Here is a 22,790-nt window from a genome sequence, read left to right on the forward strand (position 1 = left end):
ATTTAAGCGGAGCTTAGCTTAAGCATAGCTTAAAATCCATGGCAACCATTGTCCCAATAATCGTTGCCACGCCTAAGCTAACCCCTACTTAAATTTGGCGGTGCAAACGGTCATTTGTATCGAATCAATGACGAGGCTCTCATTACCAAATTTTTGAAAGAATATTTTGAGAAACATTTGAAAATTCTCTAAGATACGGGTACCTGATTAAATTTAAAAGTCTGAAAAAGATTTTTGAAGAGGCCCTGATGAAAAACCTGTAATAAGGGATCCATAAAAAGCCTTGGGGGGGATCTTAAGAGGCGCTGTCAGCAGTTCTTAGTTGAATATTTATCTCTAAAGATCACTTAAGGATCTCCTAAAGAAAATGGAAAATTTGTTTTGGAACCAAAGACTTTCGCAAACTTGCTGAATAGCGATAGTACATTTCCGAAACAATCGGACGGACGGACGGACGGACAAAGTGGCCACAATAGCGCATTTTTTTTAATTTTTGTGGAAACGCGCTAAAAAAGAGTTAGTTTTCTTGTTATTTTAGATAGCAGTGTGCCCTTCATATTTGACCACCCGGTACACACAGTAACTCTTGACCTTCATTAATTTAGATTACTATAACACTTATCTACTTGATATCGTTTACGTACTTCAATTAGTATCTAGAAGCCGCATCATTATATTTCATTGTTCACGTTACATTAAACATGTTACCAATAACAAAAATACCCGAGAGTCGCATTAAGAAAACTATACAAATAAATTATAGAAGTGACTTAGAAGATTTTCTGATGCTATTTGGTGAAGAGCAAACGTGTCTACCGAGTATAACCCAAAAATTCGCAACCGAAATAGACAATTTTGCAGTGCGTAATGACGACGTAATCGTTGCATCGTTTCCAAAAGCAGGTTAGGAATTGGAGCTGCTTTATTAATAATTTTGTTTCTGGTGTAGGAACGACATGGACACAAGAGATGGTTTGGTCGATCAAAAACCGTGCCAATTTCGAAGGGGCGTCTTTGAATATCTACCAACGGTTTCCCATGCTAGAGTAGAAATTCGTCACCTACTGGGCAATCTTTAATTTTTATTTTTTAGAGCGTGTGGCCTACCTTCGCTGCTCACGACCGGAGAGCCCTTCATTTTGAATTCGCTCGAATATCTTGGCCAAATTAAAGGTCAACGGCTAATTAAGACCCACCTCCCGTTCTCGTTGTTGCCCAAAGACATACAACTGCAAAGGAAGAGTCCAAAGGTGTTTATATTACTCTCGTAGCCTTCGCAAAACTGTCTTCTTGTAGATTATCTACGTGGTAAGGAATCCAAAAGACGTTTTCATTTCGTACTTTAATCATACCCGCATAATTGATGGATTTAAGGGGAACCTGGAAGACTTTGCCGACCTCTTTCTGAGTGACAGCGGTGGGATCTAGTAATAAAAACCTCCAGTAAAGTGTGCATTTTAGTGGTTTTTGCTCCGTTCTGGAAACATGTCTTTGGATTTTACAACCGCAAAGACCTACCAAACGTTCTCATACTCAAATACGAGGATATGAAAAAGAACCTTAAATCGGAAATTGTGAGAGTGTCTCAATTTTTGGAGGAGAAACCGTTAACTGACGATGAATTGACGTTGATAGGTAGACGTTTGGATTTCAACTTTATGAAGAACAACCCATCGGTAAATCATCAGTGTTTTTCTGACGAGATGAAGCGGAAGAATCACCAGTTGGAAGGAGATTTTATGAAATCGGGATCAGTCGGTGGTTACAAGCGGGAAATGACAGACGAAATGGTGCAAAAATTTGACAGGTGGATTGAAGAAAATATAACAGACACAGAGTTATATGAGAAATATTGGTTTGGAGCCTAACATGATGTTTTTTAGCAATTAGTTCGATTCTGATTTAAGAAAAACTGTTTTAAAGGCAATGATGACTTTGTATCCCTTCCATAAATAACCCACCTTTCACTGGGATTGATCTCAGTGCTTCTTATTGTTTCTTTCTGTTCGGATACTTTATGAATTTTCATCAAAATTTTGATTATTCGTTAATAACCGCAAGTCTTTGATTTTTCTTAAGCAATAGCTTTACGATTAGCGTATTTGGTAAAAATGTGCAATATTTTATAAAATTTCAATTTTTTACAAAAACGCTTAATTCTTAATGGAAAACGTAGGGCTGTTTTCTTTTCAAACAAAATTTTTGAAAATTTTAATCAGCTTTCTTCCTTCTTTCTATCCTTTCTTCTTTCCATTCTTCCTCTCGTTCTTCCTTCCTCCGTTCCTGGAGTCGGGAGTATTGGGTATTGGGTACTTGAATATTTGACTGAGAATGTTGATCTTTGAATTTGGAACTTTAAGCAGTAAATGTGTTCAATCAAACCACCGAATTTTACGTATTGGACCCTAAGCCCTTAACTGCTGTAACTTTGGTCTCTTAACCTTGGTTATTAAAGCTTGGATTTGATCTTATGCCTTGAACCTCGAACTAACTTTCAACCTTAAACCGTGAGCTTTTAATAGTTGATCTTAAAGTTCAGACCTTATGGATCTTTGGGCTTTTGAACCTAGGTCTTTATTTTTTGATACCTTTGAAAGTAAGTAAACGCCAGCGCAATTTCGAAAATAAAATTTTCAATTCAACATTCAACATTCAAGATCAAGATCCAAGATTCCAGATTCAAAACCCAAAATTCAAGATTCAAGATCAAGATTCAACATTTAACGATGCACGGTTCCAACGGGGAGGGTAGTTTTTAAAACTGTTGCCAATGAAGTTCAGACTTACAGCATGAAACCTGAACTTGGCAGCTCGGCTTGAGGTTTGATTTAGATGTTTAAGGATTGAAGTAAGTTGGAAAGCTTTAGCTTGATAATTGAAGTACATATGAATGTCGAATTTTCCGCCTTCGATCATCGGCCTTCGGTTTTCGGTCTTTGGTTTTCGGTTTGCGGTCTTCGGGCTTCGACTTTGAACCTCGAACATTGAACCTCGAACATTGACCCTTGAACATTGAACCTTGAACATTGAAACTTGAACATTGACCTTGAACATTGATCCTTAAACATTGAACCTTAAACATTGGCCCGTATGAATAAAAGGGAGCATATGCTTATACTTGCAAAATTCAAAATAAATACTCGTAAATGCCCCTTCATACTGGTCTGTTTAGCAGCACTGCACTGCGTTCTGTCCTGCTGCTCAGAAGTGCTGCTAAGCCGCCCAGTGTGAAGGAGCACTTACGAGTATTTACTTTGAATTTTGCAAGTATACGCATATGCTCCATTTTATTCATATGGGCCATTGAGCCTTGAACATTGAACTTGGAACATTGAACCTTGAACATTAAACCTTGAATATTGAACCTTGAACATTGAACCTTGAACATTGTACCTTGAACATTGAACTTTGAATTTTGAATTGAATTCAAGATTCAAGATTCCAGATTCAAAATTCGTGACTCAAGATTCAAGATTTAACAATAGATGGTTTCAACGACTAGGCTAGTTTTTAAAACCGTTACCAATGAAGTTCAAGTGAACAGACTTACAGCATGAAACCTGAACTTCGCAGCTCGTCTCGAACCTTGAACATCGAACCTTGAACATTGAACTTTGAACATTGAACCTTGAACATTGAACCTTGAACCTTGAACACTGAACCTTGAACATTGAACCTTTAACATTGAACCTTGAACATTGCACCTTGAACATTGAACATTGAACCTTGAACATTGTACCTTGAACATTGTACCTTGAACATTGAACCTTGAACGTTGAACCTTGAACATTGAATCTTGAACATTGAACCTTGAACATTGAACCTTGAACATTGACCCTTGAACATTGAACCTTGAACATTGAACCTTGAACATTGAACATTGAACATTGAACATTGAACCTTGAACATTGTAGCTTGAACATTGTACCTTGAACATTGTACGTTGAACATTGAACATTGAACCTTGAACCTTGAACATTGATCCTTGTACACTGAACCTTGAATAAAAGGGAGCATGTGCTTATACTTGCAGAATTCAAAGTAAATACTCATAAATGCTCCCTCATACTAGTCTGTTTAGCAGCGGTGCACTGCGTCCTGTCCTGCTGCTCAGCAGGGCTGCTAAGTCGCCCAGTATGAATGAGCACTTACGCGGCTCTACACAGCCTGGTGTGCAGGCTGGAAAAGGGAATGTCTTCCGGGGGGATAGCTCTGGAAGCGTTTTTAGATATCGAGGGTGCGTTTAACAACACCACGTTCGATTCGATTAGTGAGGCTGCTGAGAGCTTTGGTATTGATGGGTCGATCGTAAGATGGATCCGAGCCATGCTCGAAAGCAGAGTCATTATATCCTCAATTGGGATGACGGAGATGAGCTCATCGGTTACTAGAGGATGTCCGCAGGGTGGGGTGTTGTCTCCACTTCTGTGGTGCCTGGTACTAGACGGGCTCCTCCGCATCTTGAACGAGGGGGGAGCGTATACACAGGGATACGCGGACGATCTCGCGATCGTCATAACTGGGAAGTTTCCAAACACCGTGAAAGAGCTCATGCAGGGGGCTCTCGAACAGGTGGATAGGTGGTGCAGTAGCCATAGCCTTTCCGTTAACCCGGAAAAGACCGAGGTTGTTTCATTTACGAATAGAAGGAGAGCGGATCTTGCTGGACTCGCTCTTCGAGGACGTCAACTGGGTCTGACCAGGTCAGTGAAATACCTGGGAGTCATCATTGACTCCCGCCTGACCTGGAAAGGGCACATTGAGCGCATAAGCAAAAAGGCCACTGCATGTCTATGGGCATGTAGAAGGGCTTTTGGTTGTACATGGGGCTTGAACCCTCGACTGGTATACTGGCTTTACACTGCAGTGATAAGGCCAATAATACTGTATGGTGCACTTGTATGGTGGCCTGCCGTGCGCAGGGTAACCTACAGGAAGCAGCTAGGAAAGGTCCAGCGACTCGCCTGTCTGGGAGTCACTGGAGCCCTAAAAACCACGCCAACCTTGGCCATGGAGGCACTTCTGGGCCTAGAGCCTTTACACTTAGCTGTGGAGGCAGAGGCTCGGAAGGCTTCCATACGGCTAAACGATTGGGATGAATGGAAGGATCGAGGCAGCCTTGGGCACGGGCGGATCTGGGAGGAAACCCTCAGGACCGATCCCCTCCTCGCAAGGAGGGACGTGATCCGGGCTATCTTGTTAAGACCAAAGCGTTATAAAGTCATTCTCCCGGATAGGGAGCAGTGGCTGAACTCGGATTGCCCGTTCCTCAAACCTGAGGGGCTCGTGTGGTTTACAGACGGGTCCCAAACAGAAAGGGGAACGGGCATGGGTATATATGGTGATCGACCGAGAGCCAGCGTCGGCGTCTCCCTTGGTCAGCATAGCACCGTGTTTCAGGCAGAGATGTTAGCCATCATGACCTGTGCACAGGAAAACCTCCGTAGAGGTTACCGTAATAAGCATATATACATATGCAGCGATAGTCAGGCGGCGTTGAGGGCCCTGTCGGTAGACATGTTCCGATCAGCTACGGCGCTTGATTGTAGGCGAACCCTAGATAGATTAGGTGAGTCTAATAGGGTAAGCTTGATTTGGGTGCCAGCGCACTGCGGAATAGGGGGCAACGAAAGGGCGGACGAGTTGGCTCGCGAAGGCAGTGGTGGAGTCTTCGTCGGGCCCGATCCTACCCTAGGGATTGCTCCCTCCGTTGTTAGGGCCAGGATTAAAGATTGGTTGACCAGTCAATTCCAAGCTCAGTGGCAACAAGTAACCGGGCTCCGGCAGTCCAAGGCCTTTCTAACAGGGCCCCTTGGAAAATCGGGGTCTTCTAAGCTTCTAAAACTGAATAGAAGCCAGATTAGGAAGATCACCGGTGTCCTTACGGGACACTGGATGGTCAACTATCACCTGCATAACATTGGGCTCGCGGAGGAGTCCACGTGCAGGTTCTGTGGCGAGGCAGATGAAACTACCGAGCATGTGGTCTGTCACTGTGACGCTTTGATCAGGGACAGATATCAACTCCTTGGAGACAGATACCTGGAACCGAGGAGGGTGAAGCAACTTAGGCTAAACAGGGTCCTATCCTTCATTGAGAGGAACGCGCTCTGAACTCAGTTGCGAAGAAAGGGGGTAGGCACAATGGGCCTCTGATGTGCCTAAGTGCTGCCCGGTCGGGCTCCCCTGAGAATAGAATAGAATAGAAATACTCATAAATCCTCCTTCATACTAGTCTGTTTAGCAGCGGTGCACTGCGTCCTGTCCTGCTGCTCAGCAGGGCTGCTAAGTCGCCCAGTATGAATGAGCACTTACGCGTGGTTACTTCGAATTTTGTAAGTATAAGCATATGCCCCCTTTTATTCATATGGGCCATTGAACCTTGAACATTGGCCTTGAACATTGAACCTTGAACATTGAACCTTGAACGAGTATAAAACGAGTATGTCTTTTCTCCATAATCTTATCCACAATAAAATCGATTGTCCTGATTTGTTACAATACCTGAACTTTTATGTTCCCCGTTTTGGTTACCGTGGCAATGATACATTTTACTTACCTTATTGTAATTCCAATATTTTGAAGAATTCGCCATTTTATAGAATGTGTAAGTATTGTAACATGTTTTCTAAAAACTATGATATCTTGTATTTGCCAAAGGTTCCATTTTTAGATTTTCATTGTTAATAATTAATATTATAAGAAATGTTAAATATTTTTTGTCTTTGTTATATAGTGTATTTTTAAATTTATTTATTGTTATTCTACTCAGATATTTAAATTTCTCTTTTTGTTACTTGCTTGCTTATTTGTTATATGAATTTTGTCCGTTAATTGGATACTCATCTGTTGGGCAAAATATACATTATTATTATTATTATAACATTGAACCTTGAACATTGAACCTTGAGCATTGAACCTTGAACCTAGAACCTTGAATATTGAACCTTGAACCTTGAACATTGAACCTTGAACATTGAACCTTGAACATTGAACCTTGAACATTGAACCTTGAACATTGAACCTTAACATTGAACCTTGAACATTGAACCTTGAACATTGAACCTTGAACATTGAACCTTGAACATTGAACCTTGAACATTGAACCTTGAACATTGAACCTTGAACATTGAACCTTAAACGTTGAACATTGAACATTGAACCTTAAACACTGAACCTTACATGGTAGCTTCAATTTTGGATCATAGACCTTGCTCCTTGGCCATTGATTTGTAGACTTTTTACATTGAATTTTAGAACTTAGATCTAATATCTTGGGTTATGAGCCTTAAACCTTAACTCACTTGGAGCCTTCCAGTTTGAATTTTACACCTGTACACCTTGGACTTTCAAACTTAACCTCCAAACCTTTAGCTTTGTACTTAGAGTCATGTAGCTTAACCCTACATTCTTGTACTGTGGACCTTGTGGCTTAAACTCTTAAGCTCCTGCGTTGTTCATAACTTGAACGTTAAAATTTGTACTTTGAATAATTAATTCTGAGTCTTGATCTGACACTCGCATCTTAAATCCAGGACAATGTGATAATTAAATTAGACCTTTGATTTTGAAGAATCTTGAATACCACTTTCAGCCTGACATCGGCCTTGGATCGTAAAGTCCGTAGTCTTGAACCTTTCGATCGTAAAACTTTCAATTTTAAACCTTGAACCTTGTAACATTGAATCTTGAAATCTTGAAACTCTGAATCTCAAATATTGAACATAATATTTACGTTTACTTAGTAATATGTAACACCCTTAGCTCTAAATAGTTTAATAAGCCAATCAGACCCAAGATTGGAGTTATAGAATGAATTGACTAGATGCTTGAGAACCACATTAAGGCCCAAACCAGTACGGATCGTCCAGCTCAGTGTTCGATATATTATCTTGTATATACTTATCGAATCTCGACACCATTTCGGGCGGCATTTCCAATTTGTACGATCCAATTGACCCGGACCGCATAAAGCAGCCCTCCTGTTGAGGATTTTCCCGCTTGAACACGTCGATGTAACGTTCATGATTCACCGCCTCGTTATCCTTCATGAAGTTAAAATCCAGACGCTGACATAACAACGTTAATTCGGCGTCGGTTAACGGCTTTTCCTCCAGAAACCGGCACACCTTCACCATTTCCGATTTGAGATCGCGCTTCAGGTCTTCGTATTTCAAGAAGCAAAAGTTCGGTAGGTCTTTTTGACTATAGTAACCCATAACGTGCTTCCAGTATGGGGCGAAAAATACTGCAACACAACTTTATTTACAAAAAACAATGTAAAATCCTACCTCTGTTATTCAGGAATAGTTGCGAAAAGGTTTCCAGATCGCCTGTGTACCCTAACATTATCCGATGGAAGTGATACATTGAGATAAAAACGTCCTTTGTGTTTCTCGTTACGTAGATGATCTTTAAGGAGAATTTTGCACAGAAAAATCTCCGATAATAATAAATACCTTTGGGCTCTTCCTGTGGCATCGTATATCTTTGGGCAACAATGAAAACGGAAGATGGGTCTTAATAAACCTCTGGCCCTTGATTTTTTGGAGATACTTGATCGAATTCAAAGTAAACTCTTCATTCCTACCATGTAAAGAGGAAAGGAGGCACGCTCTAAAAATATACTTTACAGAGTCGTCCAGAGAATCCAAACTCTTACTCCATCATAGGAAAGCGCTGATATAAATTCAAAGAGCTGTCCTCCAAATTGTGACGGTTTTTTATTAACCAAACCATCTCTTGGGTCCATGTCGTACCTTACACCATAAATTGTAATTAACCAAAGGTGCAGTTTTAGTTTCTCACCTGATTTTGGGAACGCCGCGACAATAATGTCGTCTTGAAGAATTTCAAAATTCTCTACTTCAGACACGTAATTTTGAAACGCGCTCGGCATTGTCGTCTCATCTTCCCCAAACAAAAGAGCAGAGAAGTCCTTACATTTTTCTTCGGCAATTTTGTCTATGCTCTCGTCAGCAACATGCGATACTTTCATCATCGCTGATGGAATTGGAACATGTGATCATATTTTGTGAAGTGAAGAAGATAACGAATAGATAAGATTCGCAAGGGTCTACACTTGACAATTCTTTGTTTCATTTAATTATCGCGCAAAAGTTTTTTATACGCTTATCATAAAAAAAGGTCCAAAGTTGATGTGCTGTGCAGAATATTAAAGATATCTTATCTTTTTCATGAGTTTTTATTTAATATTTTTCAAATTTTACTAAACTGTCCTAAATGTTGCTAAATTGACGATCATGCATCAAGGATAGAGTCTAAAAGGTCCATAGACACTAGACAGAGGATAAAGGTCAAAACCCAATGGTTGACAGTGAAAGGTCGCGGATCTACGGCAAAAGTCAAGTGGCATATGGAAAATGTCAACGGTAGATAATACAGGACGAAAGCCAAGAGCCAATGATTGTAGCTCGAAATACTTCAAGATTGAAGATACACTGTAAAAATGTAAAAGATTCAGGGTTTCAGGGTTGAAACTCCAGACCCGGAGCTCGAAAGCCGAAGTGGGGAGTTCAAAGTTTGAGGTTTGAGTTTAAAGTTCAAGGTTCAAGAATCTCGTATGTAGAACCTTGAGACCTTGATGTTTGGACCTTACATCGTTGGATTTTGAATTGGTGCGGTTTACATCTGCAATACTACTTTACTATTGAACCATGCCACCTTTAGATTTGAAACCTTAAGGCCCTCAAGCCCGGAAAGCCAAACTTTTAAACTTGCACGATGAACCTAAAAACTGGATTCTTTGTGATTTTAAACCTTGGATCTGGAATTGAGCTTCGGATTTCAAGTTTAGATACTAAAATCTTAACGTTCGAGCCTAGAACTTTCAACATTCGATAGTAAATGTTGAACATAGCATTTAGCATTGATTCTGCACTCTTTTAGCTTTGAATCTTGGATTTGAAGATCTTGGATTTTGTTATTAGGAATCTCAAATCCTGACGTCCTTAATTTCTTACCTTAGACTTTAACCTTCAGATCTTGAATCCGTGATCTTAGTGTTTTGGATCTTGAAACTATCTTGAATGTTGCAGTTCGGATCTTTAATTTTGTATCCATAAATCTTGAGAGAAAGTTTTAACGTTGTGAATCTTGAAGCTGTGAACCTTAAACCATAATATCTTGAACCTTGAAATGACAACGTTTGATCTTTGGAACTTTAGCTGTAGATGGCGATCCTTAATTTTTAACCTTGAACGGTAAGTCTGTTTGATCTTCAAAACCGTTCCTCGAAAGCTTCGAACGTCATACCGCGGATCTGTGAACCTTTGTTACGTTCACTTTGGGCAAATGTAACAAAATTACCTTGAGATAAGCACACGGTAAACTCAGGCAAAGTAGAGGTGGGTCGGGGTAAATATCAGGGTTCTTGTTCACTAGCAAAAATAAACAAAAGGGAAATGTAATAAGAGTAAACCGGATCCACTTAGTCTGTAGTCAATTTCAAAAGAGAGGAACGAATATACTTACAAAAGGGGAAACAAGGAAGGCTAAGAGATCCTTGTTATGGTCTTGATAAGCTAAAGAAATAAATGCTTAAAGATAGAACATAAACAATAATTGCCGTTACAGTCGAGAGTAATTTAATCAAATCATCTCAAAAGTATTATACATACTTTTCTTTCATACTTTCTCACTGTTGATATATTGATTTTTAGTAAAAAGTGGATCAACACGTAGTCAGACAAAATATTAGTATCAAAACATGATTCCGCGGAAAACAATAGAGCTATATAATCCTTAAGTGAATATCAAGCAAATGTAATAATTACAATTCGATTGTATCGAAAACCAGTATGTATTCAAACGTTAATCAAGGACGCGGCGAATTAAAAAAATGTACCTTTGAATTCTGGTCGTAGCGGCCGTCTGAATTCCGAATGGCGCGATCACAACACAAACAAATAAAACTGATAGTAAATCGGGCTGCACATAAAATATTGCGAAATAGAAATGTCTAACGTCTGACACGGAGGCAATCGGATATAAAAACTGTAATTAATACTCAAGAAGAATCAATAATTCTAATGACTTTACACCAGTAAAAGCAAAATTTTGACTCGACAATGTTAGTATATATATTTTTATTTTTGATTTATTTTAACTCTATTGTACAGTAAAATGTTGTTCTTGCTCTGAAATTGGAAAGTTTTTCTGTCTTTCTGTTGAGCAAATAAAGGATTATTAAAGGATTATAATCGAAATAACAAAATTTATACGCAATACCAATGTAATTTAATTAATTCAAAAAGTTAACAAGATAATATGAGCAAAATTTTCCGAGTAAACAAACAAGATAACCGAAAAAATTTGCTGTGGCTAGTAGAGATACCAACCGGACACCTGCGCATGCGCGTTCTTTCTTTTATGTCTAAGAATATGTGCACCAAATTTGGTTTCAATTGGTTTGGCCATTTAGCCGGAAATGAGAGTATAGACGGATCAACAGACCAACAGAAAGAAGTCTCAGAGTAACAAAGGTAATCGTCAACAGTAGCGATTGTCGGACGGTATTTTCTTCGTAGTAACTTACGTAAAATCAGACGTATCTGGGTAATTTACCAGATCGTTAACCTCCAAAGTTTTGCTTTACTTGCAGGTACAATTCCGGAACAAATATCGACATCTCCAGATATAAACTTGAAGTAGATCATGTAGGTAGAGCTGTTTGATTTCCCTGAAATGGCGGATAATTCTGCCAAGCCGTTAATGTAGAAACATCTATCGCGACGTTCGACACTGTCAGTCTTCCTAAAATAGCCAGTCCAAGTAAAAATTGCAATTTCATCCACGTTCTGCGTAGGTCGTAGGAAAAATCCAGGTAATCAACGTAAAAGGTAATTCAAAAGAATTACAGATGGGAACTTAATAGAAAATTGTAAGCAAGGGCTGAGCAAAGTTATAGCCCTCGTATTGTAAATGAAAATTACAGATCGATAAAAACGTTCCAATGGAGCCACCACAGACACCAGAAGAAAGAGAGAACCACTATAAAGATAATTATTGTAAAGCCAAAGCACTAGTCCCATTCAATGTAAGACGCGAAGTTAATACACGCAATAGTTACCAAGAGAACATTTATCATCTAACCAGTGCGAAAGCAGAAACATGACTGCGGGGAAAGAAATACAACTGCGCGAGCAAAATCAACTTAAGAAGAAGAGGTAGAATTCAGTGCAGAAAGGCGCGCACTCTAGCAACAAGACAAAGAACTAGGTAAAAGAAACCTCTATTACTAGGATAGCCTCTAAACTCTAACGGCACAACAAAGAACTATTCGAGGGTTTAGTGCAACACAAACGTAACTACAAATATTAAGTTTTGAGATATCAACGATAAAAGAGTTTTACTACACTTCTTATTTAATTTTTGGGGCAATGTTAATTTTAGCAAAGTAAAGCGCTTGCTTAATTGAAGTATCAATACGTAACATAAACCCTTATGACATATATTATTAATTAAAAATTATTTCAAGGCATTGGTATAATTTTTTTTTCAAAAAACACACGAGTTACGTTTGTATTGCCCTTACCACAATTATCATTTTCAGTATATACGTTCATGTTTAAAAAAAATTAGTAAAAAAAATTTATTTTTAAGTAATAAAAATCATAATACATATCCATTCTGATTCATCTTCACTGTCAACTGAAAAAAGTTTATTGTAAAAGTCGTGGTACTGCTGAGGTATGGTCTCATCGTTGCACAATTCTTGAAGATTTTTTAGTTTTAAAGGTTTAATAGGTAATGGTTCGTTGTAAATATGTTTCAACAATTCCAGAAAGCTCATTAATTCTTTCGCCATACGCTTTCTTTGATTTCGCCTTAACGTTTCAAATTTTCGAAATTCTTCATTTAAATCATATTTAAAGTAAATATGCTCCAAGTCATTTTTTCTGTACCGTTAAGCCATTGTATACTATTCCCATCGGTGTCAATGTTCTTATTTTTTACAAATTGCTGTTGAATTAACCCAAAATCAAAAAATTTAGATTGTCCCATCTCTATCACCTCATACTTCTTACGTCGGGAAGCCATCTGTATAACGTCATTTTTACACATAAAAGACACGGTTTCTATTCACTACCACTAACAACGACGTATTGGCGCGAAACACTCAAATAACCGTTTTTCGTTAAACCAGATTGCTTACTTATCAAAAATTTGTAAATCAACACAAACGGATGTCAAGTACGAACATAAGTCACGTTGTTTCGTTGTAAGAGCAATACAAACGTATCTCTATTTACGCTTCTTTTGCTCTAAACAAATTAATATTTTATGACATACGTTAGACGCTATTTTCCTCTATACTTAAGTTTTATTTAAAACCTGTATTGCACGACATAAAAGTGACCCTAACAAAGCGCAAAACCAACCTAACTCAAAAATGTCAAATTTGTAGTTACGCTTGTATTGCACTAAACCCTCGTATTATAATGAGAAACCTATAACGGCGAAATTAAAAATTAAGGTAATGAGAAATCTAGTACAGAAATTAGCTTACACCTAAAACTAGTGGATTACAAAGAAGATACCCAGATGGCGTAAGATAATTTAAATAAACGAGAGTATATTTTGATCCTCAATCTTTCACGTTTATCTTTTAACTTAGGCTTTTGTTATTCGATCTATTTTAGGCCTTTGCTCTTTGGCATTTGACCTTTATTGTACCTTTGATCTTCCTAATAGATAGCTATGCGTAGTTTTCCCTTTTGGGCTTTTGTGTGAAACTCTGTGATCTTTAAGATTTACAATTTTTTTAATTATTTTAACCTTGAACTTAAATATTGGTACCTTAGAATTTGATCCCTAAACCTTGATTGTGAACCTTGAGCTTTCAATATTGGGGCTATTATCTCTTGAATCCAATCATAAACCATTAACCTTGTACCTTAACTCTTGAACCTTAGATCTTGGGCGTTAAAACCTAAAATTTGGATATATTGGACCTTAAACCCTAAACATTAAATTTCTTATCTTGGACCTTAGGTCTGGAACCTAAAACTTTTTATTAGCGAGGAGTGGTTTTTAAACCTTTAGCTATAAACTTTGAGTTTGGATCCTAAATCATGGGTCTTAGATTTGGTGTATTGGATATGAAATCCTGAATCTCAAACCTTAAATCAAAAACGCTGGGCCTTGATTTCATGACCTTGAACCATAATCTTATATTTGGAGTCTTGAATCTTTTTGGCTGTTGAAACTTTAAATCTTGAATCTTCAATCTGAAATCTTATAACTAGAAACCTTGGAACTATAGACTAAGGTCTAACTTTCAGTCTTCAAACTTCAGACTGAATCATTTTGTCTTGAACCATGACGTTTAGTATCTTAAATTGATTCTACTCCAAAGGGCAACTTTCAGTCTTCAAACTTCAGACTGAATCATTTTGTCTTGAACCATGACGTTTAGTATCTTAAATTGATTCTACTCCAAAGGGCATAAGTTGTCAGACAATCAGTCATTTGACCCTCAACCCTGGATTTTGGAACTTGATTCTTGAAGCCTTTAATAACGATGACGGAATTTGGAAACCATGGATGTCGAAACCTTTTACTTTTTATTTCGGTCTTCAATTTTGCCACTTATATAATTTTTTTTTTCTCAATTTGATTTTGTGGTCTACGTCCAGAACGCTTACTTTCATTAAGCTACCATGTTTTGGCATGCAACAATTGGTTTTATTTCAATTGGCCTACATAGTCCGTAAACCAAGTTTTTCTTTCAAACCATCCCCTTTCCATGATTCCGTGATCTGACGTGGTAATGTTAGTTGGCCGTCTCGTGCTCTTACCGCATTTTACGCATTGTTTTGAATTATTTAGACTAGCACACAATAACGACTGTAAATTAGGCATAGTGATTAAAGTTATCTCGCGCTGCTTAAATGGTACATAATCACTTAATGATAACCCCTAACTTGACTGCGGTAAGATATTCCAGTTGGTACGCCATAATCATTGAAGTACGCATAATGGAAATCAAGGAGCTACCTAACAATGAAATAGGCGAAATCATAGAGCGCGATTTTGCCAGTGACCCACGTTTAGGTTTTTGCTTGTTTGGGCCAGAAGAAATTTGTCTACGTAAATCGTACAAAAACTACGGAGAAGAAATTGAAAATTTTTAAACTCGCGATGACGACATCTTTCTCAACACATATCCAAGATCGGGTATAATCGCAACAAAATCGAACTCTTTCATCTTTGATCGTTCCAGGTTCGACATGGGCACCGGAAATGATTTGGCTAATAAAACATTACCGGAAGTTGAAAGTGGATCTAAACCTGATTACTAACTGTATGTATAGGGTACATCAAAATTGCAGAGCCGGAACAGAGACCCCTTTTCAAAGCTTTGCATGTTTCCTCCAGAAAGTTCAAGATTTTTTTCAGAGCTTTCTAAACCTTTTATAAATTGGAGTAGATCATTTCTACTGGACTGTCATTGTTCTGGTCTGAATCATGTGCCTAATCTACGTCCACTTAAAAGTAACGTTCCCTAATGATCCTTCCATGATTCTCGAGAACTGTGTATCTTTCTCTCTCACTAGAATTTTTGCTTGAATCCTTAAGAGATTCTGTATAATATGCTTGCTGGCTCTTAATTTCAAAAGAGCTTTGGTTTCTATAACTTTTACTCATTTTTAAGGGAATAAGTCCACACCTTCCGATAAATAACAGGTGGTTGACTTAACTTTGCTCGCAGCTCAACGCAAAGTTCGGACAAAAAATAAAGACCACCCTACAGTGATTCACAGGTGACCGACCTAAATTCGCTCACCGCTTTGACAATTTGACACGAATCCCCCTGTGGCTCAAAGATTGTCCCCGAGCTACCTACTTTCCACTACTTGACTTTTTGATCGATGCCCATCCTTTTCGAGCAATAAAAACCAACTTTCCCGTCCAATCAAAACACTGGACAGCGATTAATCGACTCAAAGTGACTATGCAAAACCTACGCTACGCCGTTGCGGCGACTGCAAAATAAACAATATATTTCATTTTAATTTGAAGCAATCATTCCATTTCCCAAGACGCACTGGCGCCTCCAGCTTTCGCACGAGTTTAAAATTCTGTATCGTATTTCATTTAATAAACTTTGCAACCCCACTAAAATCAACTCCTGAGCCTGATCTGGAAGAAACGCTTTGTTTAACCTAACTTAAGATATCAAACTAATAAAAAATGGTTGCGCACACGTATGTGTCCTTTTTACTATATCGATCTTGGAAAAAACTCACACTGCAAATAAAAAACTGTAGCTACTTCTCTAGATACACAGACAAGAACGGGGACGGAAACTACCCGAACGTTACTCTGATTGTCGTGGTACGACACGGTTTGAAGAACCTAACCTCAGTCTTGCTCCATCTGAACTATTAACTGCTAACTACATCGCCATTCCTGGTGGCCTTCTTTCTACAAAAAAACTCCTTCAATATCGCGAGTACACGAGTCCCCTCGCAACACAGTTGTGTAACGGTAGTAACAATTGTGAATAGGAACTTTGGCTTAATGGTTCTATTGGTAAAATTCTTCTTACAATCTTTCTTTTCTGGCTTATCTGGTTATATAACCAACTAGTTCAAAATTAGCGAATCTAAATTCAATTTATTCACAGATAACTCGAAATAAATGCAAGAAATAAAGCTAATGGTCTGTACCTTGTCGTCTTGGAAATTCTTTATGTGGATTATATTTCGCTGGACCACGTTTCAACTGTGTGCCATCGGCGCCTGCTAGCTGGGTCGAAATCCTTTGGAATATAGAGTGAATCTCGCCTTTCGTGCCGAACGTCCAGGACCGCAAACAAAACGCAAGCTTTTTAAATAAAACAAATCGCAAGCAAGAAAGGAAACGATGCGCTGCAATTTTAAACAGACGACCATTATTAAATGGAAAGTTTTCCATTTATGGTAAAACTCTGAGGTTATTATTGGTGCACAAATATCAGCAGTAATTTATTTATTTGCCATGCCTAAACTTGCTTTAATACATTCCACTCCTTTACAATTTAGCCCTTAACATTGATCCAAACCCTAGCGCTAAAGTTGCGGGGCTGACTTGTAGGGCTATTCCTTTCCGCCCCTACACGGGTAAATTCCAGAAGACGTGCCACCAGTATCAATATAAAATCGAAAAAATCAAATTAAAAAAATGCGTTAACGGGTTCCCGTTACAAAGCGTTGAACACTTTGGCACCAAGACACTGCAAACGCCAAAAGTGAAGCTCTGACGTTGGTTCAGACATGGTGATGGTATTTTCGTGATTCGACGACTTCCACCATAGAATAAATACAATAAGAGTTCCAGAAGCTTATTAATTTGTGACCACCTTTCACACACCTCATAAGTAGATGGCGATGTAAGCGTGGGAAAATTTTCATTCAGCGCCCTCTGTTATGTAGGACAGATCACTAAATTGGGTAGCTGAATTAGCGCATTTATGAACCACTCAAAGCCGCGGCTTTACGAATTCATTTATAATGTCTGACCTTGAGCTGATAAATTTACGTACATTCTCTGTAAATACTTCAGCGCATTATTGTGTGGTAGACCATTTTCTATTAGCCAATTATATTGCAACATGAAAGTCGCAAAGTAACTTTTTCAAAAGGTAACCGCGCGTGGTGATTTTTTAGTCTTCTTCTGCAGTTGTAGAAAGATGAGGAGTGTACTTGTACCTACCAGGCCGCATAATTAACAATTCTTTAGAGATGGGGATACATGATGTTGGGTCGGCGACATCCGGGCGCCATCCCCGAGCGTGGTTTACTAACGTGGTGACTTTTTAGGTTTTTCCTTATCTTCTTCTGCAGGAAAAACTGAAAAATCACCACGTTAGTAAACCACTCTCGGGGATAGCGCCCGGATGTCACCCACCCCACATCATGTAGCCCCGTCCCTAAAGAATGGTTAATTATGCGGCCCGGTAGGTACAAGTACACTCCTCATCTTTCTACAAGCGATCTTCTACGGGGTCTCATTTGCTGCCAGCCAGCTAGCTAGCCGGTCAAAGTGACATTAAAAGCCACCGTTTTACAAATAAATTTGCAAAAAATGCGTTAAAAAGAGGTAATTACAAAAAAAGTTAAATAACTGTTTGCTGCTAAACGGTCCTAAAACTGTCGTCTAACTTCAAATTCAAATTCAATATCGGCATAGCTTTAGCCAAAAGTTGAGTCGAATCGATTCAAAATTCACAGTGCCCTTTTCGCATCTCGACCATTTATAAACCGAATTGGAAATTTTTTTATTTATGGAAGCATTTAAACGAAATTTGATACATAGGCACTTGGAACAAAGGAAAATATAACGTTCGTTTCAAAATTTAGGTTTGCGCATGCGCAGTGTCAACTTTCTTATTTATGAAAGCATTGAAATGAAATTCTTCTTATAAACTGAAATTGAAGTAGGGCGTCAAAATGGATTGCACATATGCAACGCTATCTTTCATATTTGTGGCCGGATTTTTTACGATTTTAATAGAAGTTGCATCTTACAAATGAGAAATGAATGCAAGTGGAAATGCGCTTATTGTAAATCGTTTACGATTACTTTTTTAACTTGTCTTTAGTATTGTGTGGGCGGGATTTTAGCTAAGGCTGCTCTATCAACCTGACCCACTACACATTTACAAATACCCATGCCCGTACCCGGATTCGAACCAGGGACACTTAATACCGCAGTCCAACTTCAACTCAACTGCGACACACGGGCCGGCTTAAGAATGATGTTATTGTTTGTAAAAACATCCAATCACATGTCTTAACAACACTGTTAGCTTACAACATAGTTAAGTATGCTGTATGACTTTATAATACGCGCCGATAATCATTTTGAAATTAACAATTTTGTGGTTTTCCCTGTATTTCTTACCCGAGCGAAAATGTTGATTTTACCGTATTAAGTTTTAAAGTTTAAAAAGAGCACATGCCCAAAAATAAGTTACAACCAACAACTTTTATTTAAATGAAAATACATTTTTATTTTCCTTTTGGAATTTTACATAGTGTTTCATGTACAGGGTGTCCCATTTTCGACACTTTTATAGGCGTTATGGACTCTTTTTGGGTCAAACTTGCAATGGTAAAATCAAAATTTGCACATTTTTGCTTCAGAGATACGGAGATAAATCAAACAATTTTCAATTTCATAATGACCGTATATATTCTTAGTAAAAACAGAAACAAAAAATGTTTCTTGAAAATTATTGATAAAAAATCTGCCGTGTTCAAAATAAATAATTATACAGTATCGAATAACGAAGTTATTGGATCTAACTTCATTTTATTTAAATGACATACCCTGTATATTTCAATCTAAAAATAGCATATTAAATTCTGTTTTTTTAAATATAACACTGAAAAAGTTCAATATCGATTCAAAAAGGTCCAAAAAAGATTTCTTAAAAATTCAAAAATTCGTTTGTAGTAATTTCCAATTTTTTCAGTGTCAGAAAAAAGGGCGATAGTTTGTAGAAAACAGTTCCTGTTGTTGAGACCTTTAATTAGAATACCATGAATGGGTAAAACGTGTGGTTGCCCCTCCTTCGCCTTTCCGATTTTCAAAAGTTTTACTTGCCACTAAAGGTATGCGCATATGACCAATAGACTCTATTAGTGTGACGTAAAATTTGAGCGGGAAATTCGAATTGCTAGACTTGGCTGTTTTACTGTCGAAGATATTGACCCCTATCGCCCCATACATTAAGTATCGCTTTTAAATAGGTCCCCTTTACGGGCTTATACTGACCTTATGCGCATTAAATAAGGATATCGACCCTCTTATATCGTAACACTGATTCCTGACCGACGGAGAACACGCAAAACAATAGCGCCAGAGCTAAAAAACGCAAAAAAGTACAATCTTTGCCAATCTACCTTTCATTGCATTGCTGGTTACTGGTTAGATTGTAGAGCATATGTGGTCTGGTAAGAATAAGATGCAAGTTGTCTTCCGTGTTGAAGAATTGAAGAAACAACTCACACCGGAGAGCCTTTATAATTTCAATTTCTAGATATCAAAATTAAAACCTCTCTTTCCTCATTTTTACGCCTTTTGTGTTGTCATATTTCTTCGAATTAAGCGAATTATCTTTTACACATTGTATAGATAGTGTCATATTTCATAGTAGATTAGATTGTGCACTTGCAGTTGAGCGTACAGTAAATGTCGTAAATTGCTCCATTGCTGAAACCAAATAAGTACGTTGGGCATTTGTTGAACTGTATTTCGGTTGAAATTGTATTTATGTCTTAAAACGTAGAGACAAATTTTAATGAAACTCTAAAGAGTCTAAAGTGTGAGAGTGAATGAACTATGTACGTTTTTCTAAACTAGATTTACGAGAAACGCATTTCGTAACTTGTAAAGTCACTAAATATAGAAAGTACCGCAATCCATTGGGCTCGTCTGTTAGAGAGAGAACGCATGATTTTTGCCCAAAAATGGCGGAAGTTACCAGATTCTAGTAACTTTAATGTTAGGGATTGTTCCACCTGTTTGGAGATATCTGTATATATTTTTGAACTATATGAACTATGAACTATATACTCTGTAACTGGAACGGCATCGAGCGCCAAAATCGCGTGCCGCAATGATTTTAGGCAACCAGCATAACGTAGGTATTCTCATCCTTGTCTGGCACGTTGTTTTGTATTGCATATGTAGGACCGATCACACGTATTTGGTTAAAAATTCAGATAAGTAAATAAAATGGGAGGTCGGGGCCTTAGAAAGATAAAGATAAATGCTTGTCTATGCTTTTGTAAGTGCCAATATCTCTTTGTTAATGGAATATCTTAAAATATATACATCCACAGTGAGCGGCTTGAGTAATGCATAAGTGCACATTTCGTTGTTGAGCAGCGAAAGGTTTCTGATGCATCTAACTACGGTAATGGGACCAGAGGGTTTATAAGGCATTGCGTTACTTATATAACCCAGTTTTGTCCCAAGATGAAACGTACGCCGAGTTATGTGAGGTCAGAATTACACCTTCTACAAAAGGTCTCCCATATTTTTCGGAACTTGCCCCAGAAAAACTCAAGACCTGCAAATCCTTCGGAATATTTCGTAGGGAAATAAAAAAGTTTGTAACTATGTGGATGGATATGGGTGAAGAAAATGCAAACCGTGATACTTTCTACTCTAACTTTTGTGGTACCTATACCTGTGTGATATGTGTATGCTTTTATATTTTATCTTTACACTTTGACGCCTCCTAATGTACGTTCATTGTGGGCCGAAGGAATCGGTAATAAATAAAAAAATCAATCCTTAAAGTATTTTTCGCCCCATTAGTGAGCAGCCTCAATAATAACGTTGAGTGAAAAATTAAATAATAAGGAACTTCATATTCAAATTAGTAAGTCAAAACGGCTTTATAGGTCTTGGCGGCGTTAACGCTATTCTTCATATGATGCTCTCTAGCTAGTGGAATCCCCTATTGAATTAGTATTAAAGAGTGCGAAAGAAGAATTATCATTCATAAGGACAGTATAAATGAGTGTGAGTGTACATTAGTAAAGAAATCTGAGCGGTACAAATGCCGTCATGCGCAAAAATATTAAATGCGCCCGTCGAGGTTGAAAAATGTTATCAAAACGTACCCATGAAATTGAATATTTGAATTTTTATTATAAAAATAATTGCACGTATATGCAACACAATTCATGACCATTCTTGCAAATCTCTTAATAACTTAATTTCGACAAAAATAAGCAAAATGTAAGACGTAGTATAAACCATCCCATAAGCCCACATGAGTTAAACAAGGTAAGGGATACCTACCTCTACCCATCTCTCTCTCACAAAAATTCGCCACGGCCCCTGGCAATGGCTGATTTATGGGCGATGCCGTTCCAGTTACAGAGTATATAGTTCAATGATATTTTTATAAAACATGACAGTAGTATGAAGTTAGGTTACAAAAAATGACAGCTATTCAGATTTATTGTGTCAATTTTTTTAAGTTGGCAGCAAATTTGCCCAAAAATGGCGGATGATTACGGTACTTTCTATATCTAGTGACTTTAGTAACTAGGCGCTCCTAGCGCCATCTCAGAACGAGGGGATCGCATATCGGCACGCTTGTGAACGTACGATTTTCTTTTTTTACCGTTACTTACGCCCCTTTAAAAGCAGATGACAGCATCTCCTGAACGAAAATTGGCAATGCCAGTTTATCCTATTTGTTTGTAACTCAGTAACTCTTATTGTATTTCCTCTATGCTTCCACATATGTACAACAATAACTGCCACTGTGGCTCCACCACTGTCTTATTCGAGTTTCGTGCTTTAAGACTTAAGAATTATAATAATAATAATAATAATATATAATAATATATAATATATAATTGATTATGGAACTGCCTAGAGACGCACCCTGCCAGTCGCCCACATTTCCAAGTTTAACATTTTCATCACTCGCGTCGTTTATATCAAAAAATGGTTTGGTAATTTGTATTACATTTCTGCGGACCTACAAAGGATGGCCATATCACGCGATTCATTCATCATGCACCGAACACAAGACCCGTTCCCTTCTACTTTTAGATCGTTATCCTTACAAAAGTGCCCTGATAAGGGCATTCGGCGCAACACAATATTGTAAAACCTTTTATACGTCCCCCAAATTATTCCTTCCTAATTTATTACCGCGGCACATGATTAAACTAATGCGACGAAATAAGCAGGGCCGAGGGACCCCCGCACTGAAAAAAACATTAAAATAAACCAATTACATAATGAAA

The 22,790-nt window shown here is 38.0% G+C and overlaps 2 protein-coding genes across 2 annotated transcripts; one reads left to right on the forward strand and one right to left on the reverse strand.

Annotated features, from left to right (window-relative positions):
• The first annotated feature begins 658 nt into the window (after positions 1 to 658).
• LOC116179772 (sulfotransferase 1C4-like) lies at positions 659 to 2,418 on the forward strand. Its single transcript, XM_031499604.1, has 5 exons — positions 659 to 903; positions 950 to 1,046; positions 1,094 to 1,250; positions 1,297 to 1,417; positions 1,462 to 2,418. The coding sequence occupies exons 1-5, from the start codon at positions 702 to 704 to the stop codon at positions 1,866 to 1,868; spliced, it is 984 nt and encodes a 327-aa protein (XP_031355464.1). The 5' UTR covers positions 659 to 701; the 3' UTR covers positions 1,869 to 2,418.
• A 5,291-nt stretch (positions 2,419 to 7,709) lies between these two features.
• On the reverse strand, positions 7,710 to 10,725 carry LOC116177609 (sulfotransferase 1E1-like). The gene is made up of 6 exons (XM_031496619.1): positions 10,330 to 10,725; positions 8,809 to 10,282; positions 8,663 to 8,759; positions 8,460 to 8,616; positions 8,292 to 8,412; positions 7,710 to 8,248 (listed from the first exon to the last, which is right to left on the reverse strand). Exons 2-6 carry the CDS (start codon positions 8,999 to 9,001, stop codon positions 7,842 to 7,844), a joined length of 975 nt encoding a protein of 324 aa, XP_031352479.1. The 5' UTR covers positions 9,002 to 10,282; positions 10,330 to 10,725; the 3' UTR covers positions 7,710 to 7,841.
• Positions 10,726 to 22,790: the final 12,065 nt, after the last annotated feature.

This window comes from Photinus pyralis, unplaced genomic scaffold, assembly GCF_008802855.1.
Source record: "Photinus pyralis isolate 1611_PpyrPB1 unplaced genomic scaffold, Ppyr1.3 Ppyr1.4_LG8, whole genome shotgun sequence".
In the NCBI taxonomy this organism is placed as follows: domain Eukaryota; kingdom Metazoa; phylum Arthropoda; class Insecta; order Coleoptera; family Lampyridae; genus Photinus; species Photinus pyralis.